At 48.4% G+C, this 25,570-nt stretch overlaps 1 protein-coding gene across 1 annotated transcript in view; it reads right to left on the bottom strand.

The window, feature by feature from the left end:
• The window catches only part of LOC142913470 (uncharacterized), a 60,074-nt gene that overhangs the window by 12,738 nt on the left and 21,766 nt on the right, over window positions 1–25,570 (bottom strand). The window contains exon 2 of the mRNA XM_076061003.1: window positions 22,352–23,770. Coding sequence (XP_075917118.1) covers window positions 22,352–23,770 — 1,419 coding nt within the window. The remainder of the gene's footprint in view (window positions 1–22,351; window positions 23,771–25,570) is intronic.

Genomic DNA, 25,570 nt, shown 5'->3' with positions numbered 1-25,570 from the left:
CACACAGTGTACACACACACAGATTGTACACACACAGAGTGTACACACACACACATTGTACACACACACAGTGTAAACACACACACAGTGTACACACACACAGATTGTACACACACAGAGTGTACACACACAGTGTACACACACTGTACACACATACACACAGTGTACACACACAGTGTACACACACACACAGTGTACACAAACACATAGTGTAAACACACATAGTGTACACAGACACAGTGTACACACACACAGTGTACACACACACACTGTACACACAGTGTGCACACACCGTACACAGACAGTGTACACACACATACAGTGTACACAGACACAGTGTACACACACACAGTGTACACACACATAGAGTGTACACACACAGTGTAAACACACAGTATAAACACACACAGTGTACACACACAGTGTACACAGACACAGTGAACACACACACACAGTGTAAACACACAGAGTGTACACACACAGTGTAAACACACACAGTGTACACAGAGTGTACACACACAGTGTACACACACACGCATTGTGTACACACACACAGTATACACACACATTGTGTACACACACATTGTGTACACACACACACAGTGTACACACACACAGTGTACACACACACAGTGTACACACAGACACATTGCGTACACACACAGTGTACACACAGACACATTGCGTACACACACAGTGTACACACAGACACATTGTGTACACACACAGTATACACACACAATGTACACACAGTGTATACACACACAGTGTATACACACACAGTGTATACACACAGTGTACACACACACAGTGTACACACACAGTGTATACACACACATTGTGTACACACACAGTGTACACACACACACAGTGTACACACACAGTGTACACACACACACAGTGTACACACACTGTGTACACACACACAGTGTACACACACACAGTGTACACACACACAGTGTACACACACAGTGTACACACACACAGTGTATACACACAGTGTATACACACACAGTGTACACACACAGTGTACACACACACACACAGTGTACACACACACAGTGTATACACAATAATGTCCACGTTGTTGTAGCTGAGCCCACACACCCAAGGGAGGGAGCAATGGAAAATGAATCTAAATCAACTTAAACTCCAATCCCGCTCTGTGACGTCACCACTCAGCATTACTTCATCGGCGTGAAACGCCAGGGGGAGGTGTACCTTGCTAGTGACGTCATGTCACCAAAGTATTCCACTGTGCTCTTGAGCGTGACGTCACTTTGCGCTTGGGTCACTGCCGATTGCGTTCCAGTGCCAATCCTTATTTGGGCAAAGCTACGCCCAGTCACTGGCGGCTCATTAACATAATGTACTCGTTAAAGCCCTCGCGAGTTAATTGCGACGAGTTCATTGCCCACGACACATGGGACGAGTAACATTAACATTCATTCTCTAATTTAGTTACGGAGCCGCTCATTGTGGGAGGAACGTATCTCGTTCTCCGGACGTGACGTCACGTCACCTGCTACCGTGTGACGTCACGATCTAAACAGGAAGCTATCGCTTCCTGCACTGAAATCCGAGGTGAGAAATTCTCATTGTGGTTGTTGTGGTGGTGGTTTTGGTGGTTGTTGTTTACCAAGGTAGAGCCTCTCTCTCTCGTAGGGATGTCAGTTGAGTAGCAGCGAGCATGGGAATCGATGTCCAGGTTGCAACTTTACAACGCGGGGCCTAGCCACGCGGGGCCTTGCCTCCTGCCCTCACCTGATTGCATTTACTTTAATTATCTCGCTTAAGTTTAATTTGTCTTCACCCGGCTCGTCACTTTGTAACTTTGTTTTATTGTAAATATTCACGCAGTTTTTATTTTCTTTTGTTAGCAGGCCAAGCCCGCTTGAGCTGCTATACCGCTCTTGTTATCAGAAGCGACCTGCCCACAACAACACAAGGTGAGGCTTTATCAACGTGTGTGAATGTTTTGACTTAAAACTTTGGTGACTGCAGGAATTAATATTCTTGGTTCTTTCGGTAAAGTCACGTAGATAGAAAATAAAAAATAACAATAAAAATAAAAAAATAGTAAATAAAGCAAAAAAAAACCCTCGTTTTGATCGCAACACAAGTAGTCTTTATTTAATTTAATTGTATTATCTGTTATTGTTATTTTCTGTCTACGTAACATTACTGAAAGAAACAAGAATACGTGTGTCAATGTCTATCGGTCAAAGACGCGCAAACTCCAAATATACAGCAAGCGTCAGGGTCGGGATCGAACCCATGACTTCCTGTATATTAGGTGAGGTAGTTAACATCTCACCACGGAAAGAGACACGCAAACTCCAGTTAGCCTCGGCTATGTTCATTGATCCTCGATTAATTACTTGGTGGAGTGAGGAAGCATTAATGCCGAGCAGATGAAGGTGGCCAGGCATGATTCTGGACACGCCACCGCCAGTGTGTGACAGTGTCAAGTTTGTGTTTGCAGTAAAGTCTATTAACTCTATTGCACACGGAGGTTATATCAAAACAATAGTTTATTTTTGTTTTCCTCTGGAACTCATTGTAAGAATGGAAACAGGAGGTGAACACAGCACACACATTCAGCTGAAGTTGGAACTGTTCATCCCCAGCATTCAAGGACATCTGAGCCTGGATTCACACCTCTAAGTTGCGATTGAACATTAATTTATGCATTTCTGCATAACACAAATAGTATTGTTTTCAACACCCTTTGCTATGTCAGCTGAATTTAGCTCTTATAAATATTCCTTTTGTAGCCAGACAGCCGAAATTGTGTACTTAGAGTTTTGGGTGAACATTCATTTTGAAGATGCGAGGGCTTCCAGGCATGTTTATGACATTGCCCTCTCATTGTGTGCCATCACAGCCCGTGCGAGGAATTTGGGAAACTTTTTCACTGCATCATGAATATATGAATAAGTATAGACGTATAAGTCACGTGTTACTGTGTATATATGCATTCCTCTGTGCCTCGATACTGACGTGTAGATGGTGTGTATATTCTTATTTTCTGTCTGCAGCTGACGCTGGTCTGATGGAGCAAAGGCACTCAGCGCAGCTCTGTACGACAAGTCAACAATGCGACCAGCGTGCATACAGCACGGATCGGACTGGAAATTTGACACAGCACCAGAGAACTCGCACTGGAGAGAAACCCTTCAAGTGCAGTGTGTGTGACAAGGCATTTTCACCGTCATCTGCTCTTAAAATACACCAGAGAACACACACGGGAGAGAAACCCTTCAAGTGCAGTGTGTGTGGGGAGGCATTTTCACAGTCATTTGCTCATAAAAGACACCAGCGAACACACACGGGAGAGAAACCCTTCAAGTGCAGTGTGTGTGGGGAGGCATTTTCACAGTCATATAATCTTAAAAGACACCAGAGAACACACACGGGAGAGAAACCCTTCAAGTGCACTGTGTGTGGGAAGGCGTTTGCAAATTCATCTGCTCTGAAAAAACACCAGAGAACACGCACGGGAGAGAAACCCTTCAAGTGCACTGTGTGTGGGAAGGCATTTGCATGGCCATCAGTTCTTCAGGCCCACCAGAGAACACACACAGGAGTGAAACCCTTCAAGTGCACTGTGTGTGGGAAGGCATTTGCATGGCCATCAGTTCTTCAGACCCACCAGAGAACACACACAGGAGAGAAACCCTTCAAGTGCACTGTGTGTGGGAAGGCATTTGCCTGGCCATCAGTTCTTCAGACCCACCAGAGAACACACACAGGAGTGAAACCCTTCAGGTGCACCTTGTGCGGGAAGGCGTTTGCATATTCATCAGTTGTTCAGATCCACCAGAGAACACACACAGGAGAGAAACCCTTCAAGTGCAGTGTGTGTGGGAAGGCATTTTCACAGTCATCTGTTCTTGTAAAACACCAGAGAACACACACAGGAGAGAAACCCTTCAGGTGCACTCTGTGCGGGAAGGCGTTTGCACAGTCACCACATCTTAAAGTACACCAGAGAACACACACAGGAGAGAAACCCTTCAGGTGCATTCTGTGCGGGATGGCGTTTGTACGTGTGTCACATCTTCAAAGACACGAGAGAATACACACGGGAGAGAAACCCTTCAGGTGCACTCTGTGCGGGATGATGTTTGCACAGTTGCCACATCTTAAAGTACACCAGAGAACACACACGGGAGAGAAACCCTTCAGGTGCACTCTATGCGGGATGGCGTTTGCACGTTCATCAAATCGTCAAAGACACCATAGAACACACATGGGAGAGAAACCCTTCAAGTGCAGTCTGTGTGGGAAGGCCTTTTCACAGTCATCTTTTCTAAAAAAACACCAGAGGACACACACAGGAGAGAAACCCTTCCGGTGCACTCTGCTGGAAGGCGTTTCCAGATTCATCAAATCTTCAAGTACACCAGAGAACACAGAAGCATCAGAAGATCTGCAAGGAGAGGAGTCTGAAATCAGCTTGTGAAAGTCAAAGTTCCACAATGAGCCCATCCCTCATGAAACAAGAACCGGAGGAAAATCCCAGCTTTGACACTGTAAAGGAACCGAGGTGAAATGTGAAGAGGTGATGGTGAAGAGCAAAGAAGTGACGGTAAAATGTGAAGATGAAAATTAAGCTCCAAAATGGGACCTTCACATCGATGGAGGCAACGTGAAGCAGGAGGAGAATTCTGACTGAGGCAGAGCGAGGCGACTCCCAGCAGTTTGAGGAAGTGGAGGTGTGGGTGGACTTCCTCCTAGACAATACAAAGTCAAGTGGAGACCCCGTAGATGTGTAAGCCAGAGACGATGTCGCTCCAATAGATGCACCTTTGTCACAGGCCTTTAATGACAAGAATGTGAAGTTGAACACTCAATTCCTAGATTCAACCTGCAGAGTAAGGGCGGCCAGTCTTTGTGGACCTGTGGGTTGGGTCAATCTCTCACCAGGAGCGAGAGACAAGCCCCCAAGCATTCACTATGTTATAATAATAATTGCATTTACACGGTGCTTGCTTAACCGCCTCAGCAACTCGGAGTTTCGTGTCGTACCTCGTCTGAAACACTCGAAGAGCATCCCCAAGTAGCAGCTGCCCCTGTGTGGCACAGGGTGGTGGCCCTAGACCGGCCTGCATGTGGACAAGAGCCTGTCAGTAGGGGGCGATGATTGATGCGTCATCTCAGTTGTGTAGTTTGTAGGTAATCTTGATTCGAAGCTTTCGTGACTGCAGGAATCCACACTCTCGAGTTATTTCAGTAAAGTCACCACGTAGTAGAAACATAACAGACCGCGGCGTTTAGATCACAACACAAGCAATCGTCATCAGGTGGGACAACCACAGCAAGAAGAAGACGCTGAAGTAGTAGGCGCCTACTCCAGCAGTTTCTTCTTGCTGCTGTGCTTGTCCAACCTGATGACGATTGCTTGTGTTGCGATCTAAACTCCGTGATCTATTATTTGTAGCTAATGTTTAGAATTTGCTACATTTTGACCCAGACGCCAGCATGCAATGGCCTACTCGTTTTGAATGACACTACAATAGTACGTTGTACATACACTGTTAAGCAGGCGGTGCGTATTTTTAAAATAGCTTCTTGTTAATACGATGTAACCTGATGCAGTATATTTCACTGCAGTAATTCAATTTTGTTAATATGCCTGTCAATAATTACGAATGAATACTTGTCTGTGCATATTTTAAATGTTATTCTTTTATAAGGTGATGTTGATATCGAAAACTGACACGTAACTGGCATGCCATAAATAGGAAATTAACTCTGCTTATTCGAATCAATGTATTCGTATATATGTTGATAAACTGTTTCAAGCAGATTGTCTCTAACGGCGACTACAGGGACCACGTGATTGTTTAAAAATGTATTTGATTATAACTATAATTGCCTACAATTCGTCATGTGTAGCTTATTTAGACTATAATTTATTCACTACCCAAAATGTATTTACTTGAAAACGTAGAGCTGATATTTGTAAGCAATGTCTTTGTTATTTTTACGTTTGAAAAAAAATATTTGCACAAATTGAACTTGTTCAGATACAAGGTGAATTCACAAGGCTTTGTAAAAAATCCAATATTTCAGAATTTTGCCTTAACAGAGAATATTTTTTTAAATGTTGGTAAAAATAAAGATTCAGAAGTATATATTGTGCCGTGTCTACAATTTTATTGTAAAGTGTAATTGGTAAAAAAATGATGGTTCAATGAGCCACTCTGTCTACAGGAAAGCTACCCATACGGATGCTTACCTGAAACCGGATTCCCACCACCATCCATCCCAGAAGAATTCCGTCATCAAGACTCTGCACCATAGAGCCCAATGCATATCCGACCAGGAACACATAGCCAGTGAACTCAAGCACGTTACACCAAGCTCTTACAATCCGCAAAGCTCTCACTCCAACCATGAAGAAGGACCCTCTTGAGGAGCCTTTCAAAACCATCACTTTGCCCTACATTGCGGGGATCACAAAAAAGATCTCCAAAATCTTGAATAAACACAAGATCCAGGTCCGATTCAACACATTACATAAAACCCGTGATCTGGTCCCGTCTGTAAAAGATGTGATTCCGGACATACAATACCCTGGTGTCTACAAACTAAGTTGCCTCTGTGGTAGTAGTTACATTGGAGAAACCAAACGCCATGTCTCAGACCGCATTCGTGAACACAAAGCAGACCTTAAACACGGTAGGACCAACACCTCGGCCGTGGCAGATCACTGTTATAATTCAGTAGGCTCACATGACATTGACTTCTCCAAGACGGAGGTTCTCTGCAATCCATCTGGCTACCATGAGAGATTCGTTCATGAGGCTATCCACATATACAAGCACAGAGACAATTTCAACCGAGAGGAAGGAATTCTGGCTTAGCAATCATTGGAAGGATTTGATAAACCATTTCGGGTCTTTTGATTGTTCACGCTTACGGTGGCTTTCAGACAGCATACATTAATTTTTCGTCTCCCCCCTCCTCTTTTCCGAACATAGATGGACTCGTCCATCTGAATACCTTCCAAATCACTCTCCGTGGCGCTAACGTTTAAAAATAAATACAAACCGCCACTTCTTTCAAATGTTTCTTGCCGTTGGTTTTGACACCTGATGATGACTGCTTGTGTTACAGTCGAAACGTCGTGAGAATTTTATTATTTTATATATTTTTATTGTTTCCCTTCAACGTGACTTTACCGAAAGAACCAAGAATATAATTCATTGTTTGTTATGTTCGTGTTACATTTTAAACAGAAAATGTTTACATTTGCGGGACCTCTTTGGCCCAGAATTAAAATGGTGACAGAGAAAGGGACGTGGCGTGAACACCTACACACACTCAGTGTACACACACACAGAGTGTACACACACAGAGAAAGGGACGTGGCGTGAACACCTACACACACTCAGTGTACACACACACAGTGTAAACACACACAGTGTACACACACATTGTGTACACACACACAGTGTATACACACAGTGTACACTGTATACACACAGTGTATACAGTGTACACACACACATAGTGTATACACACAGTGTACACACACAGTGTATACACACAGTATACACACACACAGTGTACACACACACACAGTGTACACACAATAATGTCCACGTTGTTGCAGCTGAGCCCACGCACCCAAGGGAGGGAGCAATGTAAAATGAATCTAAATCAACTTAAACTCCAACCCCGCTCTGTGACGTCACCACTCAGCATTACTTCATTAGCGTGAAACGCCATGGGGTGGTGTACCTTGCCAGTGACGTCATGTCACCAAAGTATTTACCCCTCCCCCATCCACCGCGTTCTTGAGCGTGACGTCACCTCCGCTGGGGTCACTGCCGATATCGTTCCATTGCCAATCCTTATTTGGGCAAAGCTACGCCCAGTGACTGGCGGCTCATTAACATAATGTACTCGTTAAAGCCCTCGCGAGTTTATTGCGACGGGTTCAGCACTCACGACATAACGGATGGTACATTAACATAATTTATTCATTCTCTAATATAGTAAGTTACAGACCGCTCATTGTGGGAGGAGCGTGTCTCGTATCTCGGATGTGACGTCATGTCACCTGCTGCTGCGTGACGTCACGAGGTAACAGGAAGCTATCGCTTCCTGCACTGAAATCCGAGGTGAGAAATTCTCATTGCGATTGTGGTTGTTGTGCTGGTGGTGGTGGTTGTTGTTTACCAAGGTAGAGCCTCGCTCTCTCTCGTAGGGATGTCAGTTGAGTAGCAGCGAGCATGGGAATCGATGTCCAAGTTGGAACTTTACAACGCGGGGCCTAGCCACGCGGTGGCCTTGCCTCCTGCCCTCGCCTGATTGCATTCACTTTAATTATCTCGCTTTAAGTTTAATTTGCCTTCACCCGGATCACCACTTTGTAGCTTTGTTTTATTGTAAATATTCACGCAGTTTTTATATTTTTCACAAGGCCAAGCCCGCTTGAGCTGCTATACCGCTCTTGTTATCAGAAGCGACCTGCCCACAACAACACAAGGTGAGGCTTTGTCAACGTGTGTGAATGTTTTGACTTAAAACTTTGGTTACTGCAGGAATTAATATTTTTGGTTCTTTCGGTAAAGTCACATAGATAGAAAATTTAATGAAAATAACAGAAAATAAAAATAATTTAAAAAATTGTAAATAAAGCTAAAAAAACTGACGTCGTTTTGATCGCAACACAAGTGGTCTTAATTTAATGTAATTGTATTATCTGTTATTGTTATTTTCTGTCTACGTAACTTTGCTGAAAGAAACAAGAATACGTGTGTCAATGTCTATCGGTCAAAGACGCTATACGGAGAGATGTGCAAACTCCAAATATACAGCAGGCGTCACGGTCGGGATCAAACCCACGACTTCCTGTACACCAGGTGAGGTAGTTAACATCTCACCACGGAGAGAGACACGCAAACTCCAGTTAGCCTCGGCTATGTTCGTTGATCCTCGATTAATTACTTGGTGTAGTGAGGAAGCATTAATGCTGAGCAGATGAAGGTGGCCAGGCATGATTCTGGACACGCCACCGCCAGTGTGTGACAGTGTCAAGTTTGTGTTTGCAGTAAAGTCTATCAACTCTATTGAACACGGAGGTTATATCAAAACAATAGTTTACTTTTGTTTTCCTCTGGAACTCTTTGTAAGAATGGAAACAGGAGGTGAACACAGCACGCACATGCAGCTGAAGTCGGAACTGTTCATCCCAGCATTCAAGGACATCTGAGCCTGGATTCACACCTCTAAGTTGTGATTGAACATTAATTTATGAATTTCTGCCTAACACAAATAGTATTTCGATTTAAAGCTTTCGTGACTGCAATGATTCATCTTCTTTGGTTCTTTCGGTAAAGTCACGTAGAATGAGAATAAAATAATAAATTGATAAAATAAAATAACACAATAATATTCTCACGACGTTTTGGCCACAACACAAGCGGCCTTCATCAGGTGAAGGGAGCGAGACTGTCTGGTAGGACAGCGCTGGAGTGAGAGAGCCACGTTCAGATCACGGCTTTTAAGCTGTGTGAGAGGAACAAAGAGCCTTGACGAAGGAATTAGCATAAAATTTAGCATTGAAAAGGCTGAATGATTAGCTTGTGACTGGTCAAAGAAATAGCTATGTTAAAAGTTAAAGCATACACATCCGCAGAGGCACCCATTGTTAAAAGGAATTAGCATAGAATTTAGCATTGAAATAGCTAAATTAAGGCATTCGCTTGTAACTGCTACAGAAATAGTTACGTTGAAGTCAGAGCATACACATTCACCGAGGCACTTAGTACAAATCAAAACAGGAGAATTTAGCATTGAAATAACTAGGCGAATTTAGCATTGAAATAACTGGGTGATTTGCTAGTGACTGGTCACAGAAATGACTACAAATCTGAGCTATTCACAGTACTATATAGTGAACCAATAAAAACTAAAATATAAATTACCTTCATGTTATCAATAAACTCTATATTCTCCAATCAGCTAAGCTACCAACCATAAGTCGTTATATATCACAATGCTATATGGCGAAAAAATGGGTGGATTCTTACCCTCAAATTTCCGTACCACGGATAGCTACGGGTCCCATTCAGACGGACGAGTTCGTCCATGGTCGGAACAGAGGAGGGGGAAAGAGACAGCTGCGAAGCCCTAGTATACTCCATGTTGTAAACCATACCATTAACCGTGGTGTGAGAGGTATTAAGAGGCAATGCTGGCGAAAGAGCTGCGGTCTGAAGGTCATCGTAAAATTACAATTAATTAAGAACAGAAATGATTTAACACATCTTTCCAGTGGTTACTGAGCCTGAATCCATCTTCTCGGTTGAAATTGTCTCTGTGCTTGTATATGTGAATGGCCTCATGAACGAATCTCTCATGGTAGCCAGTTGGTTTGCAAAGAACCTCCGTCTTGGAGAAGTCAATGTCATGTGAGCCCACTGAATTGTAACAGTGATCTGCCACGGCAGAGGAGTTCGTCTTACCGTGTTTCAAGTCTGCTTTATGTTCGCGGATGCGATCCGAGATATGTCTTTTGGTTTCTCCAATGTAGCTACTACCACAGAGGCACTTTAGTTTGTAAACGCCCGGGTACTGTATGTCTGGAAGAGCATCTTTTACAGATGGAACTAAATCACGGATTTTGTGTACTGTGTTGAATCGGACCTGGATCTTGTGTTTATTCAGGATTTTGGAGATCTTTTTAGTGACCCCTGCAATGTAGGGTAAGGTGATGGTTTTGAGTGGCTCCACAAGAGGATCCTTCTTCATGACTGGAGTGATGGCTTTGCGGATTGTGTAGTCGGAGTAGCCATTAGCCCTGAGAGCCTGGTGTACGTGTTTGAGTTCACTGGTAATGTGTTCCTGGTCGGAAATGCATTGGGCTCTATGGTATAGAGTCTTGATGAGGCAGTTCTTCTGGGATGGATGGTGGTGGGAATCTGGTTTCAAGTAAGCATCTGTATGGGTAGCTTTCCTGTAGACAGAGTGGCTCATTGAACCATCATGTCTCCTTTTAATTAAGACATCCAGAAAGGGTAGTTTGCCATCTTTTTCGACCTCCATGGTAAATCTGATGGCTGGGTGTATGGAATTGATGTGGTCGCGGAATTGGTCTAGAGCAGGCTGGCCATGTGGCCAGATGACAAAGGTGTCATCAACGTACCTCTTCCATAAGGTCGGGCGTAGAGTGGCAGTCTGGATGGCGTCAGTTTCAAATTTTTCCATGAATACGTTGGCTACAACCGGAGATAGGGGGGAGCCCATTGGGGTGCCCTCAGTTTGTTTGTAGAAAGTTCCATTCCAGGTGAAGTATGTGTTGGTTAAGCAATGTCTCACCAGGGGGGTACATCAGTATGCAGTCCTTGATGAACCAGGTCTTCAATGATAGCGATGGTGTCAGGTACCGGGACTTTGGTGAACAAGGACACCACATCAAAACTGACAAGCAGGTCGTTTGGGGACAGGGAAATGTCTTTGATTGTCGATACCAGGTGAGTAGAATTTAGTACCGCAGAGGTGGTTTTTCCAGTGAAAGGTCGCAGTATATCAGCCAGAAAACGTGCCAGTTTGTAGGTGGGGGAGCTGATAGTAGAGACGATGGGACGAAGGGGTGTATCTTCTTTGTGTATCTTTGGAAGGCCATATAATCTTGGTGGTCTGGCAGCAGAGGGTTTCAACAAGAACTGTTTGTTCTCATCAATTAATGCTGTTGAATCAGAGATAATTTTGTTCGTTTTGGTGACCAGGCTGTTGGTGGGATCTCTTTTTATTTTTGTATAGCTGCCATCGTTGAGTAGTTCTTGAATTTTGTTGTTATATTCTGTTTTGTCCATGATGACAGTGGCATTGCCTTTGTCGGCTGAGAGAACGACAATATCATCCCTCTTTTTTAATTGAGATAATTCAAAACGTTCGTCTTTGCTGATGTTGCTAGGTGGCAACTTAGCGTTTTTGAGGGTTGCAGCGATTTCAGATCTTGCTACGTCTGCAGAGATGTGACTCAAGCCACTCAAAACCATCACCTTACCCTACATTGCAGGGGTCACTAAAAAGATCTCCAAAATCCTGAATAAACACAAGATCCAGGTCCGATTCAACACAGTACACAAAATCCGTGATTTAGTTCCATCTGTAAAAGATGCTCTTCCAGACATACAGTACCCGGGCGTTTACAAACTAAAGTGCCTCTGTGGTAGTAGCTACATTGGAGAAACCAAAAGACATATCTCGGATCGCATCCGCGAACATAAAGCAGACTTGAAACACGGTAAGACGAACTCCTCTGCCGTGGCAGATCACTGTTACAATTCAGTGGGCTCACATGACATTGACTTCTCCAAGACGGAGGTTCTTTGCAAACCAACTGGCTACCATGAGAGATTCGTTCATGAGGCCATTCACATATACAAGCACAGAGACAATTTCAACCGAGAAGATGGATTCAGGCTCAGTAACCACTGGAAAGATGTGTTAAATCATTTCTGTTCTTAATTAATTGTAATTTTACGATGACCTTCAGACCGCAGCTCTTTCGCCAGCATTGCCTCTTAATACCTCTCACACCACGGTTAATGGTATGGTTTACAACATGGAGTATACTAGGGCTTCGCAGCTGTCTCTTTCCCCCTCCTCTGTTCCGACCATGGACGAACTCGTCCGTCTGAATGGGGCCCGTAGCTATCCGTGGTACGGAAATTTGAGGGTAAGAATCCACCCATTTTTTCGCCATATAGCATTGTGATATATAACGACTCATGGTTGGTAGCTTAGCTGATTGGAGAATATAGAGTTTATTGATAACATGAAGGTAATTTATATTTTAGTTTTTATTGGTTCACTATATAGTACTGTGAATAGCTCAGATTTGTAGTCATTTCTGTGACCAGTCACTAGCAAATCACCCAGTTATTTCAATGCTAAATTCGCCTAGTTATTTCAATGCTAAATTCTCCTGTTTTGATTTGTACTAAGTGCCTCGGTGAATGTGTATGCTCTGACTTCAACGTAACTATTTCTGTAGCAGTTACAAGCGAATGCCTTAATTTAGCTATTTCAATGCTAAATTCTATGCTAATTCCTTTTAACAATGGGTGCCTCTGCGGATGTGTATGCTTTAACTTTTAACATAGCTATTTCTTTGACCAGTCACAAGCTAATCATTCAGCCTTTTCAATGCTAAATTTTATGCTAATTCCTTCGTGAAGGCTCTTTGTTCCTCTCACACAGCTTAAAAGCCGTGATCTGAACGTGGCTCTCTCACTCCAGCGCTGTCCTACCAGACAGTCTCGCTCCCTTCACCTGATGAAGGCCGCTTGTGTTGTGGCCGAAACGTCGTGAGAATATTATTGTGTTATTTTATTTTATCAATTTATTATTTTATTCTCATTCTACGTGACTTTACCGAAAGAACCAAAGAAGACAAATAGTATTGTTTTCAACACCCTTTGCTATGTCAGCTGAATTTAGCTCTCATAAATATTCCTTTTGTAGCCAGACAGCTATAATTGTGTGCTCGGAGTTTTTGGTGAACATTCATTTTGAAGATACGAGGGCTTCCAGGCATGTTTATAACCATTTGCCCTCTCATTGTGTGCCATAACAGCCCATGTGATGAATTTGGGACACTTTTCCACTATATCATGAATATATGAATAAGTATAGACACACGTGTTACTGTGTATGTATGCTTTCCTCTGTGCATCGATACTGACGTGTAGATGGTGTGGATATTATTTTTTTCTGTCTGCAGCTGACGCTTCCTCTGACGCTTCCTCTGCAGAATTGGTCTGATGGAGCAAATGCACTCAGCGCAGCTCGGTAGGACAAGTCAACAATGCGACTGGTGTGCATACAGCACGGATCGGACTGGAGATTTGACACGGCACAAGAGAACTCACACAGGAGAGAAACCCTTCAAGTGCAGTGTGTGGGAAGGCATTTTCACGGTCATCTGCTCTTGTAACACACCAGAGAACACACACGGGAGAGAAACCCTTCAAGTGCAGTGTGTGTGTGAAGGCGTTTGCACATTCATGTACTCTTGTAGCACACCAGAGAACACACACAGGAGAGAAACCCTTCAAGTGCAGTGTGTGTGGAAAGGCGTTTGCATATTCATCTGCTCTTGTAATACACCAGAGGACACACACAGGAGAGAAACCCTTCAAGTGCAGTGTGTGCTTAAAGGCGTTTCCACGTTCATCTCTTCTTGTAGAACACCAGAGAACACACACGGGAGAGAAACCCTTCAAGTGCAGTGTGTGTGGGAAGGCATTTTCACGGTCATCTGCTCTTGTAACACACCAGAGAACACACACGGGAGAGAAACCCTTCAAGTGCAGTGTGTGTGTGAAGGCGTTTGCACATTCATGTACTCTTGTAGCACACCAGAGAACACACACAGGAGAGAAACCCTTCAAGTGCAGTGTGTGTGGAAAGGCGTTTGCATATTCATCTGCTCTTGTAATACACCAGAGGACACACACAGGAGAGAAACCCTTCAAGTGCAGTGTGTGCTTGAAGGCGTTTCCACGTTCATCTCTTCTTGTAGAACACCAGAGAACACACACAGGAGAGAAACCCTTCAAGTGCAGTGTGTGCGTGAAGGCATTTGCACGTTCATCTCTTGTAGTACACCAGAGAACACACACGGGAGAGAAACCCTTCAAGTGCAGTGTGTGTGGGAAGGCGTTTGCAGATTCATCAAATCTTCAAGTACACCAGAGAACACAGAAGCATCAGAAGATCTGCAAGGAGTGGAGTCTGAAATCCACTTGTGAAAGTCAAAGTGCCACCATGAGCCCATCCCTCATTAAACAAGAACCGGAAGAAAATTCCAGCTTGGACACTTTTAAAGGTATCGAGGTGAAATATGAAGAGGTGATGGTGAAGAGGGAAGAAGTGATGGTGAAGAGCGAAGAAGTGAAGGTGAAATGTGAAGAAGTGATGGTGAAATGTGAAGAAGTGAAGGTGAAATGTGAAGATGAAGATTCAACTCCAAAATGGGACCTTCTAATCGATGGAGGCAACGTGAAGCAGGAGGAGAATTCTGACTGTGAGGCAGAGCGAGGCAACTCTCAGCAGTTTGTGGAAGTGGAGGTGTGGGTGGACTTCCTAGACAATACAAAGTCAAGTGGAGACCCGGTAGATGTGTAAGCCAGAGACGATGTCGCTCCAATAGATGCACCTTTGTCACAGGCCTTTAATGACAAGAATGTGAAGTTGAACACTCAATTCCTAGGTTTAACCTGCAGAGTAAGAGCGAGCGGCCAGTCTTTGTGGACCTGTGGGTTGGGTCAATCTCTGACCAGGAGCGAGAGCCAATACGCTCCCAAGCATTCACGATGTTCTAATGATAATTGCTTTTACATGGTGCTTGCTTAATCGCCTCGGCAACTCGGAGTTTCGTATCTCGTCTGAGATGCTCGAAGGGCATCCCCAGGTAGCAGCTGCCCCTGTGTGGCACAAGGTGGTGGCCCTGCACCGGCCTGCATGTGGACAAGAGCCTGTCAGTAGGGGGCGATGATTGATGCATCATCTCAGTTGTGTAGTTTGTCGGCAATCTTGATTCGAAGCTTTTGTGACTGCAGGAATCCACACTCTCAAGTTATTTCGGTAAAGTCACCACGTGGGTAGAAACATAACAGATCACGGCGTTTATATCACAACACAAGCAATCGTCATCAGGTGGGACAACCACAGCAAGAAGAAGACGCTGAAGTAGGCGCCTACTTCAGCAGTTGTCTTGCTGCTGTGGTTGTCCCACCTGATGACGATTGTTTGTGTTGCGATCTAAACTCCGTGATCTATTATTTGTTGGCAATGTTTAGAATTTGCTACATTTTGACCCAGATGCAAGCATGCAATGGCCTACTCGTTTTGAATGACACTACAATAGTTTGTTGTACATACACTGTTAAGCAGGCGGTGCGTATTTTTAAAATAGCTTCTTAATACGATGTAACCTGATGCAGTATATTTCACTGCAGCAATTCAATTTTGTTAATATGCCTGTCAATAATTACGAATGAATACTTCTCTGTGCGTATTTTAAATGTTATTCTTTTATAAGGTGATGTTAATATTGAAAACTGACACATAACTGGCATGCCATAAATAGGAAATTAACTCTGCTTATTCGAATCAATGTATTCGTATATATGTTGATAAACTGTTTCAAGCAGATTGTCTCTAACGGCGACTACAGGGACCACGTGATTGTTTAAAAATGTATTTGATTATAACTATAATTGCCTACAATTCGTCATGTGTAGCTTATTTAGACTATAATTTATTCACTACCCAAAATGTATTTACTTGAAAACATAGAGCTGATATTTGTAAGCAATGTCTGTTATTTTTACGTTTGAAAACAAATATTTGCACAAATTTAACTTGTTCAGATACAAGGTGAATTCACAAGGCTTGGTAAAAAATCCAATATTTCAGAATTTTGCCTTAACGGAGAATATTTTTTTTAAATGTTGGTAAAAATAAAGATTCAGAAGTATATATTGTGCCGTGTCTACAATTTTACTGTAAAGTGGAATTGGTAAAAAAAAATGATGGTTCAATGAGCCACTCTGTCTACGGGAAAGCTACCCATACGGATGCTTACCTGAAACCGGATTCCCACCACCATCCATCCCAGAAGAATTCCCTCATCAAGACTCTGCACCATAGAGCCCAATGCATATCCGACCAGGAACACATAGCCAGTGAACTCAAGCACGTACACCAAGCTCTTAAGGCTAATGGTTACTCCGACTACACAATCCGCAAAGCTATCACTCCAACCATGAAGAAGGACCCTCTTGAGGAGACTTTCAAAACCATCACTTTACCCTACATTGCGGGGATCACAAAAGAGATCTCCAAAATCTTGACTAAAGACAAGATCCAGTTCCGTTTCAACACATTACATAAAATCCGTGATCTGGTTCCGTCTGTAAAAGATGTGATTCCGGACATACAGTACCCTGGCGTCTACAAACTAAGTTGCCTCTGTGGTAGTAGTTACATTGGAGAAACTAAACGACATGTCTCGGACCTCATTCGTGAACAGAATGCAGACCTAAAAAACGGTAGGACCAACACCTCGGCCGTGGCAGATCACTGTTATTATTCAGTAGGCTCACATGACATTGACTTCTCCAAGACGGAGGTTCTTTGCAATCCATCTGGCTACCATGAGAGATTCGTTCATGAGGCTATCCACATATACACAGAGACAATTTCAACCGAGAGGAAGGAATTCTGGCTTAGCAATCATTGGAAGGATTTGATAAACCATTTCGGGTCTTAAATGATTGTTCACACTTATGGTGGCTTTCAGACCGCATCCATTATTTTCGTCTCCCCCCTCCTCTATCCCGAACATAGATGGGCTCGTCCATCTGAATGACTGTCAAATTGCTCTCCGTGGTGCTAACGTTAAAAAAACGCCACTTTTTTCAAATTTTCTTGCTGTGGTTTTCACACCTGATGATGAATGCTTGTGTTGCAGTCGAAACGTTGTGAGAATTTTTATTTTATATTTTTATTATTTTTCTTGTTGTGGTTTTCACACCTGACGACGATTGCTTGTGTTGCAGTTGAAACGTCGTGAGAATTGTATTGTTTTATATTTTTATTATTGTATTATTTCCCTTCTACGTGGTGACTTTACCGAAAGAACCAAGAACATGAATTCCTAGCAGTCACGAAAGCTTAAAATCAAAATTTATTTTTACTTCGTTAACACCTTTCACGTTCGCACGCCGCTAATTTTTTGCGACAAGAGGTTTCATTACCACAGGTTACACGTGCAGTGGGTCCAAGACGAGGCGAGACGGTTCGCTGGAGGCAACACGTTTATTCAACAAGGGAACCACAGCACAGAGGGGTGACGACCCCTCACAGCCGATAACCTCAGGAGGCAGTCCCTCCACACTACGGTGCCCTTACTCTGGTTCTAGCGCTAACCCTACACTGGTTATGTCTGAACCCGACCCTAGCCAGGGTCACTGGGCTCTTCGCTTCAGGGTCTTCAGGGTCTTCAGGGTAGCGCTCAGAGACTTCTTCAGAGCTTCAGGTGGACGAGGACCGCCAAACCCGTTCAGGGGTCCGGCTTTTATCCCCGTTCCAGGGTCTCTCCGCCCCTGGCCAAGCCTTCTGGAACTCTCTAGGGGGCCCTGGAACATCCCCCAGCCCCCCCCCCCCCCCATCTTGGGGTCTGGGGGCCCTGTTCGTCACACCTGGTCTGTACACCACCCCCTGCTGACACATGTCCGCTATTACAGGTCAGCTCCCGTGGTAATACGCATACAGCCCAACAATGGCGTTACATCATCCCCCCCCCCCCCTTGTAGCATCCAGGCGTCTGCTACGTTCACAGGAAGCCCTAGACGCATGCACAAATATGCTCAAGGTGCCATGTCATACGTTCAAGCGTATGGATGTCCCCGACTTATTTATTACCTTTACATGTAATCCAGCTTGGCCTGAGATAAAACAAAAATAATAATAACTTTCATTCGGCCAGACACCCAGCCGTCGATACGACTTCACAGCCAGGGTGTTCAGACAAAAGCAAGTCAAATTCATCGAGAGCATTCACTGAGAGTCGTGTTTTTTGGAGAAACGATGCTGGATGTACTCAACTGAGTGGCAGAAACGAGGACTTCCACATCATAGGGGTTTCCCCTTTTTTTGTGGCAAGAAAACTGAAACCTTTTGGCGTCCTCTGGTCGAGCACCAATTGGGTCGAGGCTCTCAAGAAAGCCGTCCCTTGGTGTGGAACAAGCGGTTTCAAGGACAATTCCACATATATATTATCATAGTGCGTGTTTTTTGCTTGCATTTTGACTGCAGGTATTGTGGTTAATGCTGTAATATAAATCCTTGTAAAAAGGTTTCAGTTTGTTGCCAGAAAAAAGGGGAAAAACCCCTATTATTATATTTTGGTACTGCCAAAGGAGGTCTAATGATGTAGATGACTTCCCCACGCTCATATTTTAATCTGGCTGAAAGAAAAAAATCATCCAATCCAAATCGATGTTATATCTGTCGAGTTTCCAAATCCAGAGGAAGACCCACCACCCAGTCCCACCTCACCACCCTACACCTCACCACCCAGCCCCTCCTCACCACCCTACACCTCATCTGCTCCTCCTCACCACCCTACACCTCACCACCCAGCCCCTCCTCACCACCCTACACCTCACCACCCAGCCCCTCCTCACCACCCTACACCTCATCTGCTCCTCCTCACCCTGCATCTCCCCTCCAGCTGGTGTATCTCAGCCATGATGTCGTCTATCTGCTTGAGAATCCGGCACTCCTCCACCCTCTTGAGACTCGCCACCCTCTCCTCCTCCTCCACCCCGTCGCCCGACTTGCAGTCGCCATCATCGGCTGCACTGCGTGATCTCCGTAGTCCCCTCCTCCTCCTCCTCTTCTTCTTCTTCCTCCTCCTCGTTGTCCGCCGCCTCCTCCTCGTCTCGTGCTCTGTCGACGCTCGGCTGCAGGCGGCTGGCGCGAAACTTCAGCAGCAGCCTGCGGACGCCCCCTGTAGACTCCACCACCTCCTCCTCCTTGTCGTCCCTCCGCTCCTTCACCTCGTCACCCTCCACCACCACCTCCCCCTCCTCCTCCTCATCGTCCGTCCGCTTCTTCACCTCGTCACCCTCCACCACCACCTCCCCCTCCTCCTCCTCCTCGTCCCTCCGCTCCTTCGCCTCGTCACCCTCCACCACCACCTCCTCCTCCTCCTCGTCCCTCCGCTCCTTCACCTCGTTACCCTCCACCACCACCTCCTCCTCGTCGTCCCTCCGCTCCTTCACCTCGTCATCTACCACCACCTCCTCCTCCTCGTCCCTCCGCTCCTTCGCCTCGTCCCCCTCCACCACCTCCTCCGGCGATGACGACGACGATGATGAAGACGACGACAACGACGATGCGTCCGAGAACGACCAACAGCTGGATGACGACGACGACGCTCTCTGCTGCCGGTATTGTTGCTGAGTTTGTTTCCGTCGCTGCCGCTGCTTCTCCAGGGCGCGACCCCGGCGCCTCTCGGTGGGCGGCGGCGGCTCAGCCAGCGGCCGCGGCATCAGCGAGGAGAAGTGGAACGTCGCCCCACGCGGGGCCGAGCGCCGCTTGCCCGCGACCGCCGGCGCCGGTGGCGGCGGCGGCGGCAGAAGAGGAGCCGGCGGCGACGGAGGAGGCGGAGGAGGCGGAGGAGGCGGAGGAGCGCGGCAGGTAGAGGAGCCCGGGCAGGGATCGGGATTCGGTCCCGCCGGGCAATCCGCCGCCGCCGCCACCTCCCGCCGCTTGCTTAGCAGCGACCGCCCGGCCAAAACCTCCTCCTCTTCCTCCTCCGCCTTCATCACCGCCTCGGCCTCCTCTTCCCCTCCTCCTCCTCTCGCTCCGCCTCCTCCGCCCATCCTGCTGCTCGCCCTCCTGCCCACGCCCTGCCACCAAAAGTCGAAGTGTCTCTTCCACGCCGCACGCGGTCCAACCGCGGCCTCCCTGCGTCTCTCCGCCTCCGCCTCCTCCTTGCCCGCCGACTCGTCGGCACCGAGCGCCGGCCCCGACTCTCCGCCGCCGTCTCCGCGCTTCGGGGCGACCCTCGGGCCGATTCCCGGCGTCGGCCGGGCGCCGCCGCCGCCACCGCGGGAGCTCTCCTGGGGGGGCGCCGCCGCCACCGGAGTCTCCCGGCAGCGGCGCCCCCCCTCGAGAGCCCGGAACGTCACGGGGCGACGAAGATGACGGTCGTGGAGGGGAGGCCCCGGCGCGGGCCCCGGCCCCCCAGCGTCGTCGTCGTGGAGCGGGCGAGCGACCTTGGATAGCGCTCAGAGACTTCTTCAGAGCTTCAGGTGGACGAGGACCGCCAAACCCGTTCAGGGGTCCGGCTTTTATCCCCGTTCCAGGGTCTCTCCGCCCCTGGCCAAGCCTTCTGGAACTCTCTAGGGGGCCCTGGAACATCCCCCAGCCCCCCCCCCCCCCATCTTGGGGTCTGGGGGCCCTGTTCGTCACACCTGGTCTGTACACCACCCCCTGCTGACACATGTCCGCTATTACAGGTCAGCTCCCGTGGTAATACGCATACAGCCCAACAATGGCGTTACATCATCCCCCCCCCCCCTTGTAGCATCCAGGCGTCTGCTACGTTCACAGGAAGCCCTAGACGCATGCACAAATATGCTCAAGGTGCCATGTCATACGTTCAAGCGTATGGATGTCCCCGACTTATTTATTACCTTTACATGTAATCCAGCTTGGCCTGAGATAAAACAAAAATAATAATAACTTTCATTCGGCCAGACACCCAGCCGTCGATACGACTTCACAGCCAGGGTGTTCAGACAAAAGCAAGTCAAATTCATCGAGAGCATTCACTGAGAGTCGTGTTTTTTGGAGAAACGATGCTGGATGTACTCAACTGAGTGGCAGAAACGAGGACTTCCACATCATAGGGGTTTCCCCTTTTTTTGTGGCAAGAAAACTGAAACCTTTTGGCGTCCTCTGGTCGAGCACCAATTGGGTCGAGGCTCTCAAGAAAGCCGTCCCTTGGTGTGGAACAAGCGGTTTCAAGGACAATTCCACATATATATTATCATAGTGCGTGTTTTTTGCTTGCATTTTGACTGCAGGTATTGTGGTTAATGCTGTAATATAAATCCTTGTAAAAAGGTTTCAGTTTGTTGCCAGAAAAAAGGGGAAAAACCCCTATTATTATATTTTGGTACTGCCAAAGGAGGTCTAATGATGTAGATGACTTCCCCACGCTCATATTTTAATCTGGCTGAAAGAAAAAAATCATCCAATCCAAATCGATGTTATATCTGTCGAGTTTCCAAATCCAGAGGAAGACCCACCACCCAGTCCCACCTCACCACCCTACACCTCACCACCCAGCCCCTCCTCACCACCCTACACCTCATCTGCTCCTCCTCACCACCCTACACCTCACCACCCAGCCCCTCCTCACCACCCTACACCTCACCACCCAGCCCCTCCTCACCACCCTACACCTCATCTGCTCCTCCTCACCCTGCATCTCCCCTCCAGCTGGTGTATCTCAGCCATGATGTCGTCTATCTGCTTGAGAATCCGGCACTCCTCCACCCTCTTGAGACTCGCCACCCTCTCCTCCTCCTCCACCCCGTCGCCCGACTTGCAGTCGCCATCATCGGCTGCACTGCGTGATCTCCGTAGTCCCCTCCTCCTCCTCCTCTTCTTCTTCTTCCTCCTCCTCGTTGTCCGCCGCCTCCTCCTCGTCTCGTGCTCTGTCGACGCTCGGCTGCAGGCGGCTGGCGCGAAACTTCAGCAGCAGCCTGCGGACGCCCCCTGTAGACTCCACCACCTCCTCCTCCTTGTCGTCCCTCCGCTCCTTCACCTCGTCACCCTCCACCACCACCTCCCCCTCCTCCTCCTCATCGTCCGTCCGCTTCTTCACCTCGTCACCCTCCACCACCACCTCCCCCTCCTCCTCCTCCTCGTCCCTCCGCTCCTTCGCCTCGTCACCCTCCACCACCACCTCCTCCTCCTCCTCGTCCCTCCGCTCCTTCACCTCGTTACCCTCCACCACCACCTCCTCCTCGTCGTCCCTCCGCTCCTTCACCTCGTCATCTACCACCACCTCCTCCTCCTCGTCCCTCCGCTCCTTCGCCTCGTCCCCCTCCACCACCTCCTCCGGCGATGACGACGACGATGATGAAGACGACGACAACGACGATGCGTCCGAGAACGACCAACAGCTGGATGACGACGACGACGCTCTCTGCTGCCGGTATTGTTGCTGAGTTTGTTTCCGTCGCTGCCGCTGCTTCTCCAGGGCGCGACCCCGGCGCCTCTCGGTGGGCGGCGGCGGCTCAGCCAGCGGCCGCGGCATCAGCGAGGAGAAGTGGAACGTCGCCCCACGCGGGGCCGAGCGCCGCTTGCCCGCGACCGCCGGCGCCGGTGGCGGCGGCGGCGGCAGAAGAGGAGCCGGCGGCGACGGAGGAGGCGGAGGAGGCGGAGGAGGCGGAGGAGCGCGGCAGGTAGAGGAGCCCGGGCAGGGATCGGGATTCGGTCCCGCCGGGCAATCCGCCGCCGCCGCCACCTCCCGCCGCTTGCTTAGCAGCGACCGCCCGGCCAAAACCTCCTCCTCTTCCTCCTCCGCCTTCATCACCGCCTCGGCCTCCTCTTCCCCTCCTCCTCCTCTCGCTCCGCCTCCTCCGCCCATCCTGCTGCTCGCCCTCCTGCCCACGCCCTGCCACCAAAAGTCGAAGTGTCTCTTCCACGCCGCACGCGGTCCAACCGCGGCCTCCCTGCGTCTCTCCGCCTCCGCCTCCTCCTTGCCCGCCGACTCGTCGGCACCGAGCGCCGGCCCCGACTCTCCGCCGCCGTCTCCGCGCTTCGGGGCGACCCTCGGGCCGATTCCCGGCGTCGGCCGGGCGCCGCCGCCGCCACCGCGGGAGCTCTCCTGGGGGGGCGCCGCCGCCACCGGAGTCTCCCGGCAGCGGCGCCCCCCCTCGAGAGCCCGGAACGTCACGGGGCGACGAAGATGACGGTCGTGGAGGGGAGGCCCCGGCGCGGGCCCCGGCCCCCCAGCGTCGTCGTCGTGGAGCGGGCGAGCGACCTTGGAGGGCGCCGCGTGGGACTCGGCTCCTCCTCCTCCGGCGTCGTCCGCGGAGCGCTTGGGCACCCGGATGGGCCAGGAGGAGCGAGCCCTCACGGAGGGGGCGGCCGTGGCCATGGCCGGGGCCGGGGCCCGGGCCGGGGGAGGCCGTCTGGGAGGCCACTGGTGAGGGGGGAGGGCCGGAGGAGAGGGAGGAGACGCGGGATCAGATTCCAGCATTCAGCACGCAAACGTCCTGGTAGTGGTGGTGGTATTGGTGGTAGCGGTGGTGGTCAGTGATTGTAGTGATGTTGGTAATGGTGGTGGTGATGGTAGTGATTGTAGTGTACGGTAGTAGTGGTGGTGGTGGTATTGGTGGTAGTGATGGTAGTGTATGGTAGTAGTGGTGGTGGTGGTGGTAATGGTGGAAGTGGCGGTAGAAGTGGTGGTGGTGATGGTGCTAGTGGTGGTGGTAGTAGTGGTGGTGTAATGGTGGTGGTAGTGTTGCTGGTAGTAGTGGTGGTAATGGTGGTGGTGGTAGTGATGGTAGTGTATGGTAGTAGTGGTGGTAATGGTGGAAGTGGTGGAAGTGGTGGTGGTGCTAGTGGTGGTGGTAGTAGTGGTGGTGTAATGGTGGTGGTAGTGTTGGTGGTAGTAGTGGTGGTAATGGTGGTGGTGTCCGGCAAAACAACCCCCTACCTCCTTGTGGTGCCGGACGGGCAATGCTGCCGTGGGCAGTGCCGGGGGGGAGGGCCAATTCGGATTGGCCTTTCCCCTCATGGCGTTTGTAACCACCACAGTGGCTAAGTGGGGGCTCTGGACAGGTGTGAAGGGCTGGAAACCCCTCCACCTCCAATTAATTACCACTAAACCACGACCACAACATTTTATAAATAAGCTTGTGCCGGAGGCCCCGGGGGGACAGGCGTCTATGACGTCTCCTGACCAAACCCCATTTGGCGGAGCCAGGAGACTGAATCCTTCCTCTCGGGGCTCCTCCAAAAACAACAAAAAAAACACTACGTGTGGCCACGTGGAATGTTCGAATGCTCACTGCGGAGGAGAGGCTGCCACTCCTCTGTCAAGAGCTGGACCGGTACCGCCTGGATCTCTGTGGTAATAAGGAGGTCCTGTGGACCGGCTCTGGCTCCTGCCACCATGAGGGGTGGACAGTCCTCTATACGGGGCAGGAGACTGCCAAACAACAGGGTGTGGCTCTTTTTCTGAATAAAAGAATGAAGGGCTGTGGGAGCGTGGTGATGAGGTGTGGGAAGCTGTAAGCTCCAGGCTACTTTGGGCTCGCCTTCCCATCAACCACAGGCGAGGAGTGGTGGTCATGGTAACTTATGCCCCCACCAAAGACGAACATCCGTGGAGGGATGCAAGCAAGGCCAATGAGTCAAATGCCTTCTATGACCTCCTGTCACAGGTGCTGGCTAAAGTGGCCCCTCGGGATAGTCATCTTGTTGGGTGACTTCAATGCCCAAGTTAGTCATGATGCTGGCACCTGGTCTGGAGTAATTGGAAGGCATCGGGCAGATCAGCTCAATAACAACGGCAGGAGGCTGCTAAATTTTTGTGCAACCCATGGGCTTGTAATTACCAACACACTGTTCCGGCATCGGAGCATCCACACCACATCATGGATGCATGCCGGGTCCAAGCAAGAACATCTGCTGGACTACATAGTGACGGAACAGCGAATGCGAGCCCATGTCCTTGACACCAGGACCGACCGTGGAGCTGATCTGCCCACTGACCATCGACTTGTCATCTGTAAGATGCACCTGCAATTCTTCCACTCCGGTGGTGGGTGTACACCCAGGACCCCATTCAAACCCTTAGTGGCATGGTCTCAGCTAGCTGATGAAAGTTACAAACGAGAATTTCATCATCGCTTGCGGCTGGGATTGGCATCGTCTCCCACTCCTCTTGATGTCGAGGGGAAATGGGCGAGGTTTAGGACTGTAGCTCATGTAGTTG

The sequence above is a fragment of the Petromyzon marinus genome, unplaced genomic scaffold (genome assembly GCF_048934315.1).
Source record: "Petromyzon marinus isolate PM22_M1 ecotype Great Lakes invasive population unplaced genomic scaffold, UKy_Petmar_22M1.pri1.0 PM_G_Scaffold_26, whole genome shotgun sequence".
NCBI lineage: Eukaryota > Metazoa > Chordata > Hyperoartia > Petromyzontiformes > Petromyzontidae > Petromyzon > Petromyzon marinus.
This window is presented reverse-complemented; position numbering and strand designations above follow the sequence as displayed.